Source organism: Sceloporus occidentalis, unplaced genomic scaffold, assembly GCF_023333645.1.
Source record: "Sceloporus occidentalis isolate IW3139 unplaced genomic scaffold, rSceOcc1.0.p SCAF_336, whole genome shotgun sequence".
NCBI lineage: Eukaryota > Metazoa > Chordata > Lepidosauria > Squamata > Phrynosomatidae > Sceloporus > Sceloporus occidentalis.
In genome coordinates this window covers 246,981-268,236 of record NW_028317316.1, presented here as the reverse complement: position 1 = coordinate 268,236, position 21,256 = coordinate 246,981, and the positions used below count along the sequence as shown (strand labels likewise).

The following is a 21,256-nucleotide window of genomic DNA, read 5'->3' as shown; positions in this document are numbered from 1 at the left end:
GAGAGGGACACAAGCAACTAGAGTGACAGAGAAAAGGAGGACTGACTGAGTTCTATCAGTGGGAAATCTGGGTGAGAAGCTTTACATGTAGAGGCACAGGGGCTTGTGATGAGAGCCAGAGGGATACAGAGAGAAGAGGGAGAGTCATAGAGAAGGAGGGAGATTTACAGAGAGGGAGGAACAGACACCAGCACTACAGAAGCCTTTGCAACTGGAAATATGCTGCCTGGCTCTGGGGAAACAGCTGAGGGAGGATCCCAGCAAGACAGCAAAATCCCAGCTCAAAACCTGCAAGAAAAGCAGACAGTGGAAGAGGCCAGAGCTTTCTATAACAACCTGACTCCTACCAAGAAACCCAAATTGGTATGTACTGCATATACCCCATAACTGTCCACTCATATACATTGCCTATGGCAGTAGGATTCAAGTACCCTGCATTGCATGCAGCATTTTTAGTTCATTTTTGCTGCTGTGTTTTTTAATTTGAGTAACCTACCTGCAGAGAGTCAGCTAAAGGGCAAGAGAGAGGCAAGTGCCCAGATCACCTTTACACTTGGGTATATGTGCTTAGAGACCCTGCTAAAACTACAGAATTTCTTATTTACTCCACTGCCTGCATGTATCTATAAAGGCATAATAAATTCCTAGTGGAAGTGGGGCGTGTGTGTGAATATATGCTGTGTGTGTCTGTATATATGCTGTGTGTCTCTCTATATATGATGTGTGTGTCTGTATATATAGATATATATATGCTGTGTATTTGTATATATGTGTGTGTCTACATATATACTGCGTGTGTCTGTATATATGTTGCGTATCTGTATATATGCTGTGTGTGTCTGTTTATATGCTGTGTATCTGTAAATATGCTGTGTGTGTGTGTCTGTATGTATGCTGTGTGTGTATGCATATATGCTGTGTGTGTCTGTATATATGCTGTGTATATATATGTGTGTGTGTGTGTGTATTGAAATTGACAGTGACAGAAACCATTCTTCTGTTCTCATTGGACTACAAATGAGAAAATTACCTTCAGATGAGTGATTATCAGGGGATGTAACCTGGGTGTGCATCTGGGGTCACTGATCTCTGACACTGTTTCTAACACACACACACTGTAGTTTGGGGTAGCCGTATTAACACACACACACACACACACACACATATATATATATATATATATATATACACATCCAGTTGTGTAAAAAAAGAAAGTACACCCTCTTTGAAGTCTATGGTTTTTTATACCATAGCATATTACATATTACGTGTCATGATTCATTCAACAAAAATAAAGCCAAAATGAAGAAGCCATGTGTGAAAAAATAAATACACCCTTACAGCTTCCATAAGAATTAAGATGCTCAGTTGCAGACAGGTCCTGCTAATCAAATGCTCTTGATTAATTGATCATCAGGAAGTTTAACCACCTATAAAAGCCAAAGTTTTAGCATTTTGCTGGTATGGAGCATTTAGGTGTATGTTAACACAATGCCAAGGAGGAAAGACATCAATGATCCTAGAGAAGCAATTGTTGCTGAACATCAATCTGAGAAGGGTTATAAGGCCATTTCTAAACAACTTAAAGTCCATCATTCTACAGCGAGATAGATTATTCAAAAGTGGGAAAACAAGATAGTTCAAGCCAGTTGCCAATCTTCCTGGGAGTGGACGTCCCAGCAAATTCAAGGTCAGAATTTGTTCAAATGCTCAAAGAAATTGCAAAAAAAACAATAGTTTGACCACAATAGTAAAAAAAACAAGAAGTTAGCCTTTAGTAAATACAAAAAAACCCGAAGTGAGGAAAATAGACAGATCTATAAGATTAGGCAGAAAGAAGCAAAGCAAGTTATAAGAGCTGCTGAATCACACGCAGAAGAGAGAATTGCCCTGTCAGTAAAAAAGATATATAAATGAGAAAAAGAAAGTAAAACAAGGAGTGGTAAGATTAAAAACAAAACAAGGAAGGCATATAGAAGAGGATAAAGGTCTAGCTTACTGCCATTGTCAACGGGAGTCGTCCCGGAGTATTGTAAATTAACGAATGTTGTTCCTATTCACATAAAAAGGCAGTAGTGACTAGTTGGGCAACTTCAGGCCAGTTAGTCTTACATCTGTAGTGGGGTAATTAATGGAAACAATGTTAAAGGAAAGGATTGTTGAACATCTGAAGTCACATGGGTTTCAAGATCAAAAACAACATGGGTTTACCTCAGGAAGATCATGCCAAACGAATCTTATTGATTATTTTGATTGGGTGACTAAAGTAATTGATCAAGGGGGTGCAGTGGGATATCTCAGGGAACTGTACTTGCACCCATTCTGTTTAATATTTTTTTAGTGATATTGCAGATGGGCTTGATGGAAGGTATGTCTTTTTGCTGGCGACACAAAAATTTGCAACAGGGTTGATGTTCCTTGAGGGATAAAATTTACCAGGACAGGTTAAAGGATCTTAACATATATAGCCGGGAAGAAAGACGTGACAGAAGAGATATGACAGAAAAATGTAAATACTTAAAGATTCAGCAAGAAAAATAGTTTATTTAAAGGGACAAATACTACCACAACAAGAAGGCATAGTCTTAAGATAGAGGGGCAAAGGATGAAAAGTAACGTCAGGAAATGTTACTTTAATGAAAGGGTAGTGGATTATTATTATTATCTTTTATTTATATAGCGCCAACAATTTATGCAGCGCTTACTACAATACATATATTCAAGGTGTTCGACACTCCATCTCACACCACTTACACATACATGTTCATACACAGACACTTACACATACACCTATATGCTCACATACTTACACATAGATATCTATGCTGACACACAAACACTTACACATTAATTATCATACATACAAATAATATAAATCAATTACTGATTCTTGTTTGGATTATACCTCGCTACAGCGAACATATCAAATACATAAAGGCATTGTTCTAGCTAGACAAACCATTAACCCCTTAAGCACTAGGGATTTTCCTGTGTGAATGACCAATGCATATTTTGCATTATTGGTATGTGGTTGTTTAAATCTAATTTTCTTCTCTGTCACTTAATGCACCCATACAAGTTATATGTTGTTTTAAGGTGTGTTCACCTTACTATATATAACTGTATTTTAGTATAAAAAAAATAAAAAAAAATATATATATATATATTCTTGATGCTGCAAGAACCCCAACCCCAGTGAGCTTCTCCTGCAACTTGAATAGCTATCCTGATCATAATTAATAAGCAGAGGGTGCTTGAAAACCATATCTCGGTTTTATTAATGCATTATATAGGGTTGTCTTGCTCTTCACATTGGTTAGTTTTATTACTAAATTCCAGCTGGGAATCGGACAAAGGTTAAGTCGATTAAAATATGGAAGGTACAGAGCCCTCCCATGCATCCCCCTTCTTTGCTGATGGATAAAAGTGGTTGGGGGGGAAAAAAGCATTTAAACAAAATAAAAAGGCCCTACCTACTCTCCGACCTCTAAGCCCTTAAGTGTTCAACCTTTCAAATATATTTTACCTTACTTGAAATGGCATACATCAATGATCATGAAAGCCTAAGGAAAGAATCAGTCCAAAATAAAATAATAAAGAAAGCGCCCTACAATAAGTAAAATTAAAACCTAATACAAAAAAAGGATTGAAAAATGGCCACTGTTTGCGCAGGAGTGTATTATTATTCATCAGCACACTAGTGGCCTAAATAGATTTGAAGTATGCAACTCATTTAGTTTATTGATTTATCAATTAATCTATTTATTAATAAATTCTAGATTTGCTTGGCTTCAACAACTCGCATCCACTCGACATTGCTGCAGTCAAGTGAATGTGAATCGATGGGAGAATATTTCACCATTTAAAATGGTGTACTGCACTAATCGTTGTTGAACAATGTATTGTAAAATGGTTGTACCTCAATATTACCACACCTCGAGGATTATTATGAACCTGTGAGTACTACTTGCTAGCTCTTGCTAATGACCTGCAGACCAACCATTGCAGCAATGCCTTGTTTAAGACCCAGGCGGTTTCTCAGTGCCGCCTGTCACGTAAAGAGGGTTGATACTAACCATTTTCTACAAAAATCAGTCGGTTGTATTTACTGTTGATTGACCTCAAGTGCCTTCTAACTGCAAGAGGTCCTACATATCTGGGTAGAAACACAAACATGTGTTATTCTCCTCCATTTTGGTTCCTTTTTGGCATATTGCATAATATGTCCACCATACTTGCTTACTGTTTTTGTTGTTTCATTCATAATCGCATTTCCCATTGGACAGTACCTAGACATGCAGTAAAGTATGGAATCACAAACCCTCATGCATCTTGGTGGCTGTTTCTTCTGGGCTGCTCTGATTTGGGGTCACCACTTAAGACCTTTTGAAATGTTATATATATCTACCTGCTGTCTAAGGAACCAAGGTAGCCTTTACAATGTGGACTGGATAATGAGTGTGTGGTGCAGATGAGAGATTCTGTGCTGGACTTGCTCCCCAAAATGAAGTTGCCAGCCCTCCCTTTTCCCCTAAAACTGCCTCACATTTGAATAGTGTAGCCCCATATCATTGTGTGAACCTGGCAGTGTTGTACAAAAACAAAACTATTCATCATTTTTTTTTGCGTGTGTACGGCGTTATTTTGTCATATACATTAGTTTGCAAATTGTAGCCATCTTCCTGATGTTCTCTTTTTTCAAAATGTAAAATTTCCCAAAATGTATGGGTATGTTGTGATCATTATTGCCATAAGCATAATCCCTGTAAGATGTTGCACAACTTCATGGTGCTAAAATAGTTATGCTTTGACAGATATTAAATAACACAAACGTTAATTTAGAAAGTATGTAAGGGATCACCAGACCACCACTTCAAAGCTAGTAAATGCAAAATAATACCCTTTATCGTCGTGATAAAAGTACTCGTGAACTTATCTGGTTTCACAATGAGAATTATTTTTAATGAGCAGTCATCATTGTTTTTTTGTGGTTTTTTTAGGGAAATTAGTTTAGGAGGTTTATTGAAGACACACTTGACATCATACACATTTAAACAACACCCAAACATAAAGGACTGTGTAGATATGGGGTCAGGATATATTTAATGGGAGGTTTTTTTTGTGTGTGTGCAAAATTGGTTACCAGGTAAAATACTTTTATAAATAAGAAGATAACGTTAAATAGACTCCTTGCAAACAACTAAATATATCACCGGGCTATAGTAATACCCTATAGTTATATGGGTGTATCTAAGATGCTCATTTAAAGGGACTGTTTAATGTACATGGCACCCTCTCTAAAGAAGATGGTATATTAAAAATATGTTTAATACTCAAAACTTAATAAAGTACCAATGTACAGTAAATATTGCACATGGGGATATAATACAGTCCTCTGATTAGTACAGATGGATTTTTTCATCCAAAGCATTGCATCCAGGCATATTTCAAGAGGAAATAAATAATTAGCTCTAAGGGAACAGTCATTTTATTTCCAGCCGTCTCTTTCAAAGAACTGCCTGTACCCTTATCCTCCCAAGGCGCTCCTGCAGAACATCTTGGCCGTGTTCCTTTCTCCTAATGGCATGTTACTGGTTTTAGCAGGTCATCGTGTCATAGAGTAAGACAGGTGCTGGCAGGGGCTCTAGGGGAGAATGCCCTGGAAGTGTATAAATTAAATGTTAATGTATTTACATAATACTTCCCTTTCCTATTTTGCAGCCAAAACCTCACAATGCCATCACGATTGCAGTGTCATCCCGTGCACTATTCCTCATGGAAGAAGAGCAGCGGGTGTTCAGAGAACAAGGTCTGGAGGAATATGTCCGATATCAACTGAAACACGAAAATGAGCCATTGAAACCTGGTGCTGCATTCCGTTTTGTGAAGGTATGTCACGCCACCTACATTTATGTGAAGGCCCCTAGCACAAAAGAATAGTCCTCAACCTCTGTGTTGTAATACAACCTCTCCCTTGTGATATATATGCTATTTTTGCATATAGATAATAATAGGATAGGTGTCACTGAAGTAACATCTCACAAGTACAGTAATAGTTTTTTGGTTTTTTTAATTATATATTTTTTTATTGAAGGGGGGCTGGCAAGGGGGCGCGCTGCATGATAGACAGCCGACCTCACAAAACATCAGCTGTCAACATGCTGGCACTCTTTTTCTTCAACATTGTCTCAATGTAGCGTTGCGACTCATTGTGATTTTCATGGAAGTCCCTAATTTAGGGAGTGTGACCTGCGTTCCACTTAGCTCTCACAGGGATCACCTTCACTCACACAGACACTACTCTCAGCCATAGACACCCTTCTCAGCTACACAGCACACACCACTGTCCGCCACAAAGATCTCACTGTACCACGCACATATAGTATTATCAGTCACAGAGATCACACTCAGCCACACACACAACACATATATTATGTTTAGTGCAGAGTGCAGAATGTTATGGCATAACAATACTACAACAAAACTATCTATAAAAAAAATATTGTTCAAAATGTATGGAAGAATTTGGAGGTCCACACAAAGCAAGCGCATATTTACAAACATGTACTTATATATGTACATGTACTTATATATCATTATCAGACTAATTCTAAGTAGGCTATTATCCCTATTTTATTTTTTTCTTTTACAACCTTATTGCCATGCTAGCAGGCAATCATGTTAGAATATCTGGTCCAAGCATACATAAGCATCTCCTAACATGCAGGTTTTTGATACTGTGACAGTAACATGTGTTCCCCTTGTCAAATAATACACTTATAAGTTTATATTTCTATTGGTTTCAATTTAAATGAATAGGCAGATGAGCTTTTGTAGATTACAACGTCCGTAACCCTCAGCCAGAATGATGATGAGTTCATAAAAGTTATTGCATCAGAGATTCAAAAGTGAATGCCACATTGTTAAAATGTGCTCTTGCGCATGGGTTAAAAGTAGACAGATATATACAGCAGAAATATTTGAACCACATATGCCACCAAAAAAGTCTATAGCAAGTACAGCCCTAAAGCATACATAATTATACCTTGGCAGAAATATATATTTTTTTTTTGTATATAATGAGGCATAAAACATGTTCATATATGCAGGACTTTTGTCTGCAATAATGATTAATAATAATAATAATAATAACCAAATAATGATGTTGATTAAAATTTATCCCAGACATATTTATCACTTAAGAGCAACGTTCCATCTAATTTTTCTTAGTTGGCGTGTGCAGAAAATTTCTGGGAATGGGAACATTAGGTGACCTTGGATACAAATGTGTCTTTAGTTAATGGCCGAGTCATAATTAAGAAGAGTTAAAGGCCACAGATACAGTGACTAAGGTCTTGTGCGCACAAGCTTGGTGACAAATGATACACTGAACCTTGAAGAATGCAACTCAGCAGCATGTATAACAGGGAAAATAAAGCTACAGGCTCCTAATGGATGTCAAGGATTATAGTTGGGGGATGGGTGGCATCCTTGAATATAGACAGAACCCCTGTATTGATTTAAATCCTGTCTTCAAAGTCAAAACAGGAGAACTAAATATACTCATCTCCCCTTATTATTACGGTATATAATAATTCCCCACCAACTTCATCAGCGGAACTAACACACACAAGATTCCCAATCAAATGATGTCATACATCTCAGCCACACACACACCTCATAGATATATAAGTATTGTTTCATGAAATATAAGTAAATTAGCACCACATTTTATATAAAAAAAAAAAAAGGGGAGCAGTTCATTTCTATCCAATGCGCATATCACTCTAGCTTTTAGGGGCTCCTGACTAGACAGGACATAGTAATGACGGGTGTCATTTAATAAGGAATCCGAAAGTATGGTAGCAGTATGGTGTCTTTTAAGTTTTTAAAAAAAGTTTGGCTGCAAGGTCTAACCAGAGAACACTTTTTGACCTATTAAGGTTAGTGGTTAGTGGGCCTAAAGGTTAAATTGATTGACCGAACACGACTAAGGTTGCATGCTCTTACATGCTAACACTCACAAAATAACTTATATCATAGAAGCATAGATGCAAATGTAATATCCCAACTATTATATAAAAATAACTACCAGAAATAATTATAACTTTGGCCTGGAGCTGTCTTCTGCCAGCTTTGGACAGGTTATCTACCTAACTATTCTTTTTTCACACATTTCTTGGTTTATACTCTTCATGCCCTTAAGTTTGGATGGACACTGTATACCTGCTTATCTGTGTTTCTCCCACATTTTGCATTACCTGTTAGTAATCATTTAGTTACTTCCACAACAGTTTGTATTTGTTCCCACTATTAGTGAGATATCAAAGCTCTTAATCAATTCTTTCCAACTATCATTGATTACACCAAGGAAATGTCCTATTACTCATTAGATTGATGTCTTTTTACCCACTTGGCCAAGGCGATGTTCTGTAAAGTAAGCGCTAGTTCAGGGTTCTTATGCATACGCAGGTTAAAGTTCCAGTACCTGAACATTAAGAAAATACTGATAAAAAAGCATATTTTTATGTCTTTAAATGTGAGTACAATTCTGTTAACTGAACCCTTTTTCATCAAATTCCACTTCCTGTCCTAGCGATGTTAGGGCTTGTGGGGGTGAACTGAATATCTCCAGCTGTTCTGGTACATTATATTGGCCTGTTCTAGATCTCTCAAGATGCTGTTACAAAATTAGGCTATGACTACATGTAAAAAAAAAAAAAATTACACAAACTGGTGCTTGGAATTTCAGGTTTATTTATGATGCTCACAGTTTCAAAGAGATATTAACAATCTTAGTCAGTAGATGTAACACCTCACCATCTACAAAGTGTAACACTGGATATTGTTGTGCCTGCTGCTCTCCCACTTCACAGCTTCTCCTAATACAACCTCATTTAGTGGTCACATGACCACCCAACCCTCGCAGTCCAAGCATTCCATACACAATAGAGACATCTTCTGTCACTTTAAAGTAAAAAACTACAGTGCTGATTTCTCAGTGCCCTCTCCAGTAAAGTTTAAAAGGACAGTCCAACCATAATATGCACTTTAATTTTCATGTGGTCCCTTTGCAAATGCATGGATGTAATCTGCATAATTAACCCATATGCATTTGCCTCTTTCTCTACCCCAAGGTATTTGCTATGCAGAAGAAGTGTTCATACCTACGAACTCTCTGGGTTTCTTTAACCAAAGGGGCAACTAGATGAACCACTTACCTCATGGGTGGGATGGGGTATTTTGGGGTTTTTTACAGAGTTAGCTAGTATTTTTAAAGTTTGAAACATGTGAATAGTAAAGCCATCTTAAATGTACTTAACCCAGTGAACTAAGGGGCCTATACTTTAAAAAGAGAGAGAAAAAATTGAGAAATGTTTTCCTTTCTTGGCTCAAACAACAACAGAGATCTTACAAGAATGTCTCCAGCAGAGGCAAACGATTGGAACAAACAATCAAACATAAACCACAAGTGAGGTGCTGGTTGAACATACCATATTTATTACACCTTTATAATCTTGGACTCATGTTAGTAAAATATGCAAAAACACATGTAATGATTCCAAAAATATTATGCATTATTTCTTCTTTTTTCAAGAACTCTTGATGCGAATCTCCCCTTTATACTGATTGGTTGTTTGATTAACAATAATTGTAATAACCTGGAAAACAATAAAAATGTTCAAACCTTAAAGGCCAAAAGAGGAACACTTTTTTCTTAGTGGATTTAGTTAGAGAACTTTTTAGAAGTTGAGCTTTTCAAGTAGGCCAGACTGGCCACCTGGCACACTGGGCAAATGGCTGATGGGCCGCTGGCCGACACCCACTCCAGTGCTAGATTTGGGGTTTAGCAGAACCCTGTTTCACCGTCTGTATTGAATATTTTGTCCTGTGCTTTGCGCCTAAAGCATTATCCTTCTTTCTGTTTCAGGCCCTGGAAGCTGTCAACGCCCAACTTCGTGAACTCTACCCAGACAGTGAAGACTTATTTGACATAGTTCTTATGACCAATAATCATGCGCAAGTGGGAGTGAGGCTTATTAACACCATAAACCATTACAGTAAGCAAATATATACAATGTGTATTAGGGTTGGCAATGGCATAACATTGACTTGTATAGCTTGTTATTATATCTCAGGCTCATTTTGGTTCTAAAATGGCCCCTTGTGTTTTTACTCCATAATATAGCTGTGCATTGGTGAGGCACAATCTTTAGATCTACAACAAGGTAGAGAAATAGGCACAGCTTACAGGTAGAGGTGGGTGAAAACTCTTGCTACACAACGTAAACCTGAAGATTCTTATAGTATCTCATGCACACTGATCAAACTGGACTAGTCTTAGGCAGGGAGCCAACACCATAAGATAACTTAACGCTAAACATCAGGTGAGGCGGACTAACCAGCCTGTTCTCTTGATAGAGTTTGATAAAGTGGACTGGGGGTTTTGGCTTCTGTCCTGAAGAGTGTGGGGCTCTGGGAGTTCATACAGAGGTGGATCCTTTTCCTATACATGTCTCCCTCCGCAGGTGTAAGAATGAATGTATTAGCATGTTCTGTGATATTTCAATTGTTTGCTCTTTTAACCCAGACCTTTTCATTGAACGTTTCTGCATGACCGGAGGCAAAAGCCCTATTGGCTACCTGAAGGCATATGACACCAATCTATACCTCTCCTCAGATGGAGAGAAAGTGCAAGAAGCCATAGAGGAGGGTGAGTGAACTATATTTTTGAAAAGGGGTTCAAAGCTTCACAGTTCACAAAAGCCCTATTGGCTACCTGAAGGCATATGACACCAATCTATACCTCTCCTCAGATGGAGAGAAAGTGCAAGAAGCCATAGAGGAGGGTGAGTGAACTATATTTTTGAAAAGGGGTTCAAAGCTTCACAGTTCAGATGGGTCAATCTATCAAAGTTTATGTTTTACACCAGAGCTAAAATGAGGAAAAAAAAGAAAGTCTGCACTATTGGGCAGGACTTGGAAACTTTGATAAAATCTACTGTGATGGATAGATATTAAAACTGCACCAACAGTTTATTCTCTCCTTATATATGTCTTAAGTATATTAACCACTATAATACAAGTGATTTTACATGCCTAGGCTTTGTTGCTGCATCATACTAATAATAATGCTGCATACTGTATAACAGCCATTGTAGTAAACAAAGAATATATTGATATTGGAATACTTCAGAATGTTCTGAATTGGTTTGGAATATGTACAGACCAGAGTCTTTACAACATCATTCTCAGAGGAAGAATGAGAATATTGGCTTCTGTCATTCTCATTGAAGGTATACATAGCATTCCATAAAGTTCCATGATAATTGAAAGTTCTTCTCTTATAATTACAGTTAGTTTTGTTAAAATGGGAACAAAATGCAGACGTTATAATTTCAAATATCAACTAGACCATCTGGCTCAGTTAAAGTAGTGTAAATAAGTTTCCACATTTTTTAGTCAGTCACGTGTTCCCCAGGCATGGGGCTCCTTTTTGTGTTTATCCCTCTAGTGATGATTTCACTGGGTGAAACAAGGTTATGGGAAATAGAACACAAATCAGCGTGAACTTTTTTATGTATTCTGTGTTCATATCACAGGGGATTCGCGGAGCACGAATGTCAAGGGGCCAGGAAAGTCATTTTGGTTAATCCAAAGCCCTTTCCAGACCATTGAGGGAATGAACTATACGCAAAAGAACGTCATCTAAGAAGTAGATTGAAAAGCTTTTAAGCACCAACTGGAAAAATATATATATTTTTTACATTTTCCTGTTCTCAAAAAAAGGTGGAAAAAAATTATAAAAAATAATAAATGTATTCCAGTATCAGTGGAAGCCCAAAAAAATAAATGAGATATAATATATCGTACTCTCCTAATGTATAGCCGCTGCCCAAAAAAATTATCTAATTAATACACAATGGGGCACTTGTACAAAAAGAAAAATCCAAAACAATATAGTACAGATTATCCAAATAATTAAAAATTCAGGGGAGGGGGTGATATTGCGCTCACAAAAAAGTTGCTGAGCTCAGGCTCATCTTAAAATTAGTTCTTTACTTCTATATTCCTTAAAAACAAGAGGAGACACACCAATGGCACAATATCACTGACACACTGAACAGCTGTATGTAACCTTATGATACTAGGTTCAGATATACATGACCCCTTCAGTATCGCCTTCACCTCTCAAGGGTCTATAAATACTTACCATGGGGACCTGGGGATTTACTTGGGGGAGGTGATCCTGGTGTCAGATGTAGTCTTTCCTGTGTCAAGATCAGTACCATGTTTTAGTGCCAGGACATGCAGAATGAAAGGCAATAACTGCTAAGACTGATGTTCTGTGCAGTGCATCCGTTCTTGTCAATCATGGTCTATAGTTTTTGGCATTCAAAAGAGAGAGGACTATATATGGACATAGGTAGCTTACATGTTTATAAAATATATTAACCCATATGCTATGTACTTGAATCCCAAAGAAAAAAATGAACACTTAATAGATAGAGCACCATTTTAGTGAGTTAGCTTTGTAATAGGGTAAGGTAGGCTAGATGGGGAAGGGACCAGGGAGACAAAGTGTACGAAGACAAAGACGAATATTCTTCATGTTGTGTGTCTTTGTATACGTTTTGCCGCCACCATGTTCGGCACAAGTCTAGTATCAATTATTATGTTTTAATCCCACAGTAAAGCACTGTGATTTTGCTGACAGTATATACATTAAAAACACAATAGAGCATGTTCAGTTCTTATGCTAACGCCAATACTTGGATAAATTGCAGTGGGTATCGTTGCATGGTAAATTACTCATAATAGATTTTTTCACGTATCACAAATACTGCATCTATAGAAATTACACCTTACACGTGTTTTTTGGGTGTTTTTAGTTTTTCGTTTTTCAATCTATAGAAATTATCAATCTCCATTTGTTATTTTAACATATTACATTTTTTAAACCTTTATTTGAGCAGTGTGATTGGTAACTGATTTTGTTAAATAGTGGTGATATGTATGTGTACATATCATTTGTATCGTAGAATGTACGACTGTCAAGTTGCTGAATTGTTTACTGTATTTTTGTTACTCTGTTGAGGCCAATTAAGGGTCAGTCAGGTCATTTAATCAAGCCCATTAAATCTGGTTAACCTTTAGAGCAGTAACTGAGTCAGGCCCACGGCTTCCTGACTTTGCCGTATGACTGCTTAAATGTTTCCCAGAGAAACACTGAACCAACCATAAATATGTTACCAAATTAGAGCCCACCAGTGGATCAGGTACCTATTAGTATATCAAGAGTGATTCCGGTGCAAAGTATAAAGTCTTCTTATCAGCAGGAACACTCCATGCCGCACTATAGCAATAAGGCGGCGTCATACTTTTGCACCAGAATCACTTTATGTACATAATCCTCACTGGATTAATATCATTCGGCACTTCATACACTTTTATTGACAGCTGAGTGGCCCCGTTAATGGTTTTTTTTTACCCCAGTGCAATTCAGCAGAATCGGCTCCATGCATTTGCATTGTGTCTGGACCCCAGATCCAATGTTGAAGTAGATCTCCTGCTTACCAGTGCACCTTTGCAGTGTATTCACTGCCAGCACTGGCTGAGCAAGAATTCCCGGTGGCCTAAGAAGACATCTCCCGGCCTTGTACAGAAAGCACTCCCCTTAATTTCAGTGGATTCAGCCAAAACTGGTGTAAAGAAAGAAGGTAAGTGTGTGTTTTTCCAGCTAAAAGAATGAATATTAAAGAGCTTTATTATATCCTTTACTCTGTCTCTCTATTTACTGGAACTAGACTTGTCCACCAGTCTTGGTATATATATATATATATATATATATACACAGATTAAGTTGGTAATTTGTATACAGTCTTACTACTTTATACAGCCGTTAACTCCAGGGGGCAATACATGTGTGTAAGAAAATTGAATTAATGATGCCATTAGTCAGATCATTAGCTCAATTTTGAGCACTCATAATCATTTGAGAGCGTTCCCTTAGGGTGTCTATTATTGGAGATCTGTGTATTCACCATAATGAGTATGGTTTTAATTAGAGGTGATATTGATCTGTGGGTGATGGTGTCATGTGTGTATTTTTCTGTGTATCCCTCTTTTTTGCATGCGTCCTAGTTTTTCATTTTTATGTTTCTATAATATAAATATAATATATATTATATATGCCTGTGCAAAAAAAATTCACATGGTAGTGGTATATCAGATATGTTGTTTAACATTAGATATAAATTCACAAACCAATCCTGTTTGATTTTAGTGACTTTTACTCCACGGTGGCACAAACATCTTATAAAATGTATCATTGTATGCACTATTGTGTATGCATTGTAAATTGTTACTTTCTATGTGTTGGATTGATATCTGAGGGCTGCAACAGATGCCCTGCAATTTATAAGAAAAACCTCCATATGTGGGCACATGCTGCTCTGGGCTACAATTGATCTAAAGATGCTGTTTCTCTTACTCTGCTGAATGTAATGTATTTTTACATAAATGCAGCTTTGGAAAAATCATTCATAGTGATGTACCCTGGCCTAGGCAGCAGTCCCCCTGGTACAAAACCAGTGGCAGGTCACCCTCTCAGACGATTAATCCCCTCAGTTGTCCAGGCGCACAATCTTCTGGTTACAAGGGATATCTTTGATCTCCCCAAATGGCCTATTTATGCTATGGACACTAATGAATGTAACAGCACTGCGGAATCGGCCGGCGCATCATAAATAAATATAATGTAATGTAATAGACTCCATAGACTTCATTAAATGGCAAAACGCGCCTTAAAGACACAGCAGACCCCAAAATGCATGCTTGTATGTATGTATGTAGGCATAAATGGGTATGTATAAGTGTATGTGAGCATAAATGTCTTAAATATAAGTGTATGTGAGCACTGAATGAATGTGTATGTATACGTGTATGTATGCATGAATGTCTATGTATTAGTGTATGTGTGCATGCATGTATAGGTGTGTGTTAACAATAATCTGTATGTGAAAGTGTTTGTATGTATGAGCATGAATATGAAAGTGTGTGTTAGCATATATGTGTATGTGTCTAAACTCAGATGTGCATGTGTGTGTTAGCATAGATGTGTGTGTAATTGTGTGTGAGCATAAATGTGCATATGAAACCCCTGCTTCATCTTGAATCACATGTTTATTAATAATCCTGTCTATCTGCCAATGGGTAAAACCTATTTGCAACTCACAAGTTGGTCACTACACAATATGATCCTATAGCAATTAAGTTTAGAAGGTCTGCAGACCAATGGATGTTTATAGAATCAAAGCAAGATGGCACAAATCACGAACGTCTTTTACATGGTGTTTTACCTATTTTTCATATTAACAGAATCAGCAGCTTCAAATAAAGTTATTGCAATTTTAATATATACGAGAAATAACACTGTTATCTTGGCATAATCCACAAAGAAATATTAGCATTTACAGTAAATTCAAGTTCAAGAATGTGAACCAGAGAGGAAACAGGATATGTCTTCTCCCTGTGGCTCACAATAGCAAGAACGATCAAAGGGAACTTAAAAAAACAAAGAGCAAAAAAAGCACAAGCATCAGATAAAACTAAAACCTGTGGAAATATATGATGGTATAAAGGACAAAGCTTTTTAATAAAAAGGGAAAAAGCTTCCTAGAAGAAGTAAAAGAGATTAATACAATCAGGGAATGTAAACATGCATAGGATAGGCATAATCTATGACAAGACAAATTACTGATTAAGGCTTGCATACTAGATGGGCCAAATGGTTCTCATCCGCCATCAAATGAGGACTATATATAAAACATGATTATCTATAGTCCTGTTTTTTTAACCACTGGTTCCACATCTTTTTGCATTTTTCTGTTTTGTGTATTCCTAAAATACATGCTTCCGAGCTCAAAACTCCATTTTAAGCCCTATTATCTCTATTACTTATTTTCATACATGGGAAGGTCCCAGGTGTCTTTCACTGGGAAGCTCTCCAACTTAAAAGTGATAGCCAGAAGTGGAAAGAGCTGGATATGACCTGGGGCAGTATCTGGAAAGTTGGAGTCAGGGAGTCATGGTCGGAAAAAGCTGTAAGAAGCTGGAATCAGGTGGTGAATGGGTGGAGATGGAAGCCATTCCTCACCATCTGGAGATCAAAGGACGTTCGCAGAGGTCAGAGATTTCTGTGTCATTCCTGCTCCCAAAGTAGACCAGCATTAAATCAAAATATTAGCAACATTTTAGCATTTCTAAAGCAGACAACATTTGAAAATGTGGGTTTTTAAAAGAATTGTTTATTTCAGGCTATAATTGTTGCTATAATAGAAAACTGTGCGTTTATTTGCCAAACAGCATTACATTTCATATGTTGGTTTCTCGTATTCTGGATTTGACTTTCCATTTTTTAATAAATGTATGTAAGTGTGTACAGATAAAAACTATATATATATAATAAAAAGCTATATATGTGAATACGGAACTCTGTTTGTGTGTATACCATTTCCACCTCATGTATCCATCCCATATTAGTGAATGGGATGGAACAAGATATTGCTATCTGCTATCATTTTTGTGTGCATCTAGTCACCTTGGGCCACTGTTTCGCCAGATAGGGATAGATAATGTAAAGTCTTTTTTATCAATCTCAGATATAGATTTCAGCCTCTAATTACCTTCTCTTCCTGGCTCAGGTATAGCAGCTGCAACCATCTTTAACCCTAGTCAAAATGTGTCCATACAAGAAGAACAGCTGCGTGTGGCTTTTGACGGAGATGCTGTACTCTTCTCAGATGAGTCGGAGCAGATAGTGAAAGAGCATGGGCTGGACAAATTCTTTGAGCATGAGAAGGCATATGAGAACAAGCCGCTGGCACAGGTACTGCTATCGAAAATCTGACGCATTCATCAGTATTCATGCATACTAAGATGTCCATGCCCAACGCGGATTTATAATTGTCTACTATATGTTGCAGTAACTGCTTCTTCTTAAGATTCAGATGTCACAGTCAGGGACATTTCAAGGGGGACAGGGCTCACCAACACAATGCTTGACCCAACAACAATGTTCTGAGACTTACAGTACCTGCAGTCTCCTAAATCAGCTGCCTAAGGCTCATTAAACCTGCTGTGATAGGCTGATGTAGCTCATTGTGATGCAAAAAATTGACAGGAGCCTATGATTAAGAGTAAGGCGAGATCGTAGGGCAGTTCACATTCTTATTAAAGGGGAAATTTAATTGAAATGCAAACCGGAGTCCATTTTGAAATGGTGAGGAATGAGACTTTTGTCTTATTCGTCTCCTCCCCCTGCCTGCTGTTACTGAATGCTTAAGTACGCTTCTGCATATGCACTAGTGCCCTCATTGATATTAATGGTTCAGCTCACTTTAAAATTAATGGTGTTCCACAGGCATATTGCGAGTTGAGCACTCCAAATAAAGTAGAATGCAAGCACAATGGATGATGTGAAGTGTACATATCCACGTCGTTAGTAACCATCCACGTAGTTAGTAACTAAGGAGGGATTTGGAAGTCATAGACTAACCCCCTCTGCGTCACAACCAATCAGGGAGCTAATGGTTTAAATATCCAGCATTCTTTTGCCGGGAACTTTTGAATTCCCCAGGACGAAGCTAAGCTATGCCTTAGTGAAATGCACATCAGGCTTTTTGTTTTTTTGTATGTTTATTTTCCTTTCTTTTTTTGCTTTTGTTTTTTGTTCTTTAGGGAACTTTAACCCCTTAACGATCAGTGAAGTGCTGTGGCATTAAACAAGCTTAGAAAGCGGTCTACGATTGCTTTCTTTGCTTAAACTGTGTTGCTGTAGCAACACCGAGATCGACATCAGGGGCCCTGTGTGGCTCCTCCCTGGGGCGTCAACATCCAACACACTGGCGGTGGGCGCCGGTTTTAAAATACCATATTTGCTCGATTATAAGATGACCCCCCAAAATCAAAATATTAATTTAGGAAAAAAACAAAAAGCCTGAATATAAGACTACCCTATAGGAAAAAAGTTTTACTAATAAATATTAATTCATGAGAAAAATATATATATTTTATTTCCTTTTATTTGCCAACCTGCCCCCCCAGTTATGCACATCTGCCCCCAGGCTTGCCACTCTGCCCCCAGAAATGCCTTATACCCCCCTATTTGCCACTCTGCCCCATGATGTGCCTTTTAACCCGCTATATGCCACTCTGCCTCCAGAAATGTCTTATACCCTCCTATATGCCACTGTGCCCCATGATATGTCTTATACCCCTATATGCCACTCTGGCATATAGGGGGTTAAAAGGCATATCATGGGGCTGAGTGGCATATAGGGGGTTAAAATGCATTTCTGGAGGTATATATATATGCTAACAGCAATCACACTCCTATTAAGCCAAGGCAGCCAGTACATGCTGGAACCTGGGGATGATAGTAGTGTGATTACAGCCTCCCTATGCCATGCTACCACCACCACCCCCTTACACATCCATGCTATCACACACACACTCATTCACAAACATTGAAATACTCATTCATTCCATTAATCACACATACTCAAAAACCCTCCCCGACCCCCTTACCTGAACTGCAGATCTCCCACTCGCAGACTTCTGCAGGGGCCCAGCTGTGCGAGCAACTTCTCTGGCCCCGCCCCCAGAGGAAGGAGGTAGAGTTATGTGAGGACTGTGCTAGCTTCCTGTTCTCCTGCTGCTAGTAGCATAGACACTGCTCTGGAAAAAACCTTGTCTTATAATCGAGCAAATACGGTAGTTTAGGAGGCGATCAATGATGGCCTCCTAAGCTTCAACTGTGACGCTAAAATGCTTCGATAGCGAGCCATTCAGCAACACTGAACACCAATCCAAGGATCCACTGTGACTGCTACAGAGAGCTTTTGCCTCTCGCAAGATGGCAGCATCCTTTAAAAAACATTCCACGTTTCCAAGAGGGCCTCTCTAGACCTACAGGTTGATTACAGGTACTACATTCAACCATGCAAGTCAATGAAGTCCAGCTTTCTAATCACAATGTAACAAAGTAGCTGTGTATCCACTGTAATTCAGTGGCATTTAGAAATAAAGGCATACATTAATAAAATATCCATGTACCTCTCAATTGAGATTTGTTGGTGTACAATAGTTTCAAACCAACTATTTGTAAAACAATTACTAATCGATTTGATTATGTAAAAAAGCATATTATATTTTGCCAGTTTCATGCCCCCCAACTGTCCCGATTTAGGCGGGACAGTCCCGATTTCGGATCTCTGTCCCGCTGTCCTACCTATCCCTTCCTCTGTCCCACTTTGCAGGGGCAGAGGAAGGGTGAGGCGAGATCCGTACTCACCTCAGGTGCAGCTGCGGGTCGGCACAGAGCCGCCCGATCAGCAGCTGCAGACTAGCTGGAAGATCTCCCTCTAGTCGGCTCAACATTAGGGAGCGCAAGGTATGTCACTTCAGACCTCGCTTTACTGCTCCCTAATCACTACGCGCCAGCAAATAATGCCGAGTGTGGAATATGATGTTATGCCGCGTGTAGTGATGAGGGAGCAGTAAAGCAAGGTCGCGCTCCCACCACAGGATGCAGGATGGAGGCAGAAGGAAGAAGGATGAAGGATGGTGAAAAAGGTAAGATATGGGGAGAAAGGGGTGTAAGGGCAGTGTATATGTATGTATGTGTTTGTAAGCTTGTGTGTGTGTATGGGCCAGTGTGTGTAAGAGTAGTATATTTGTTAGCTGGTGTGTAAGGGCAGTGTATATGTGTGTGTGTAAGGGCAGTGTACATGTATATGTGTGTGTGTGTGTAAGGGCCGTGTACATGTATATGTGGGTGTAAGGGCAGTGTAAGTGTGTATATTTGTGTGTGTATGTGTGAGTGTGTAAAGGTAGCGTATGTGCATATGTGTGTTTATGGGCAGGTGTGTGTAAGGGTCCTGGGAGGGAGGCTAACAGTAGCCTTTTTTAATTTAAAAAAATCTCTGCTGCTGTGGTCTACTCTTCCAATGATGCTCAGCCAGCATTATGGTGGACATCTGGCTGGCTGAGAATCATGGGAATTTTAGTTCACAGCTAGCATCTTCAGCTTTACTGTTGCTGCACTTCCCATGACGCTCAGCCAGCATCATGGAAGCAGTATGTCTGGCTGAGCCTGATGGGAATTCAATTCAATGTGTTGGTTATTTATATTATGCATGACTTTGCTGACAGAAATGAAGTGGCGATGCAAGCGGGACATTGTAAAGTGCAATTGCTTGTATTGGTGAGTTCTGCGAGATTTAAAAAAAAAAAAGGTCCCTCTGTCACATTTTGAAATGTTGGGAGGTATGCAGTTTCCGCTTAACAAACAGTCTTATAGTGGTCAGTAAGGACAGAGAAATTTCCATAGGTTTGATATATTCTGCTGTTTCATTGCAATGTTTGTCCTTACGTATTGCTTTGTATTTGGTTTTCTAGGGTCCTTTGAAGGGTTTCTTAGAAGCATTAGGGAAGTTACAGAAGAAATTCTACCTCAAAGGGATGAGAATGAACTGCCCCATTCGCACATATCTAGTTACTGCACGTAGTGCAGCAAGCTCTGGGGCGCGTGCCCTGAAAACGTTACGTAGTTGGGGACTTGAGACAGATGAGGCCCTCTTCTTGGCGGGAGCCCCAAAGGGTCCCCTATTAGATAAGATCCGGCCTCACATATTCTTTGACGACCAAATGTTCCATGTTGAGGGAGCTCAGGAATTGGGAACAATTGCAGCTCATGTACCATATGGAGTGGCACAGAGACATAAGCTGAAGGCCTCACAAAACACCAAGTGAAGCTGATAATCCATTAAGTCCATCTTTGCTCACTGCAAGGAATATACCAGGTCTGTATGTGTGTTAGTTTGTAAACTCAATGTACGACTTCTTTGTTTTTGAGGAAAATGAGCTTTGTGCTTCCTTTATACAGGTTTGAGGGGTGCTGTGATTCTCCAGAGCAAGCGTGAAAACCACCAAAATTATACTAGTACAAGCTTACTGCTTCCATAAGTGCCCAAACCAACTTTTAGTGGCTGAGGCTGATGTCCGGTAGCATTGTTCTTGGGTTATTTTAACACTGTAATAAACTGAAATGTGGTTTCTAATCCTACAGATTTATAAGATATAAGGTTACTGTCCGTTGAGGCTAGGATCAAACTGCATACACTAAAGGAGATTTTAAGTTTATTATCTCCCTCAACCAGTTGTCTTTAAAATGAGTAAATGTGAAGATACA

General features: G+C 38.6%; 1 protein-coding gene across 1 annotated transcript; it reads left to right on the top strand.

Annotated features, from left to right (window-relative positions):
• Positions 1-219: 219 nt before the first annotated feature.
• Positions 220-20,817, top strand: LOC149274321 (cytosolic 5'-nucleotidase 1A-like). The gene is made up of 6 exons (XM_089505646.1): positions 220-363; positions 5,722-5,889; positions 9,932-10,061; positions 10,592-10,714; positions 16,707-16,891; positions 20,464-20,817. Exons 1-6 carry the CDS (start codon positions 220-222, stop codon positions 20,815-20,817), a joined length of 1,104 nt encoding a protein of 367 aa, XP_089361772.1.
• Positions 20,818-21,256: the final 439 nt, after the last annotated feature.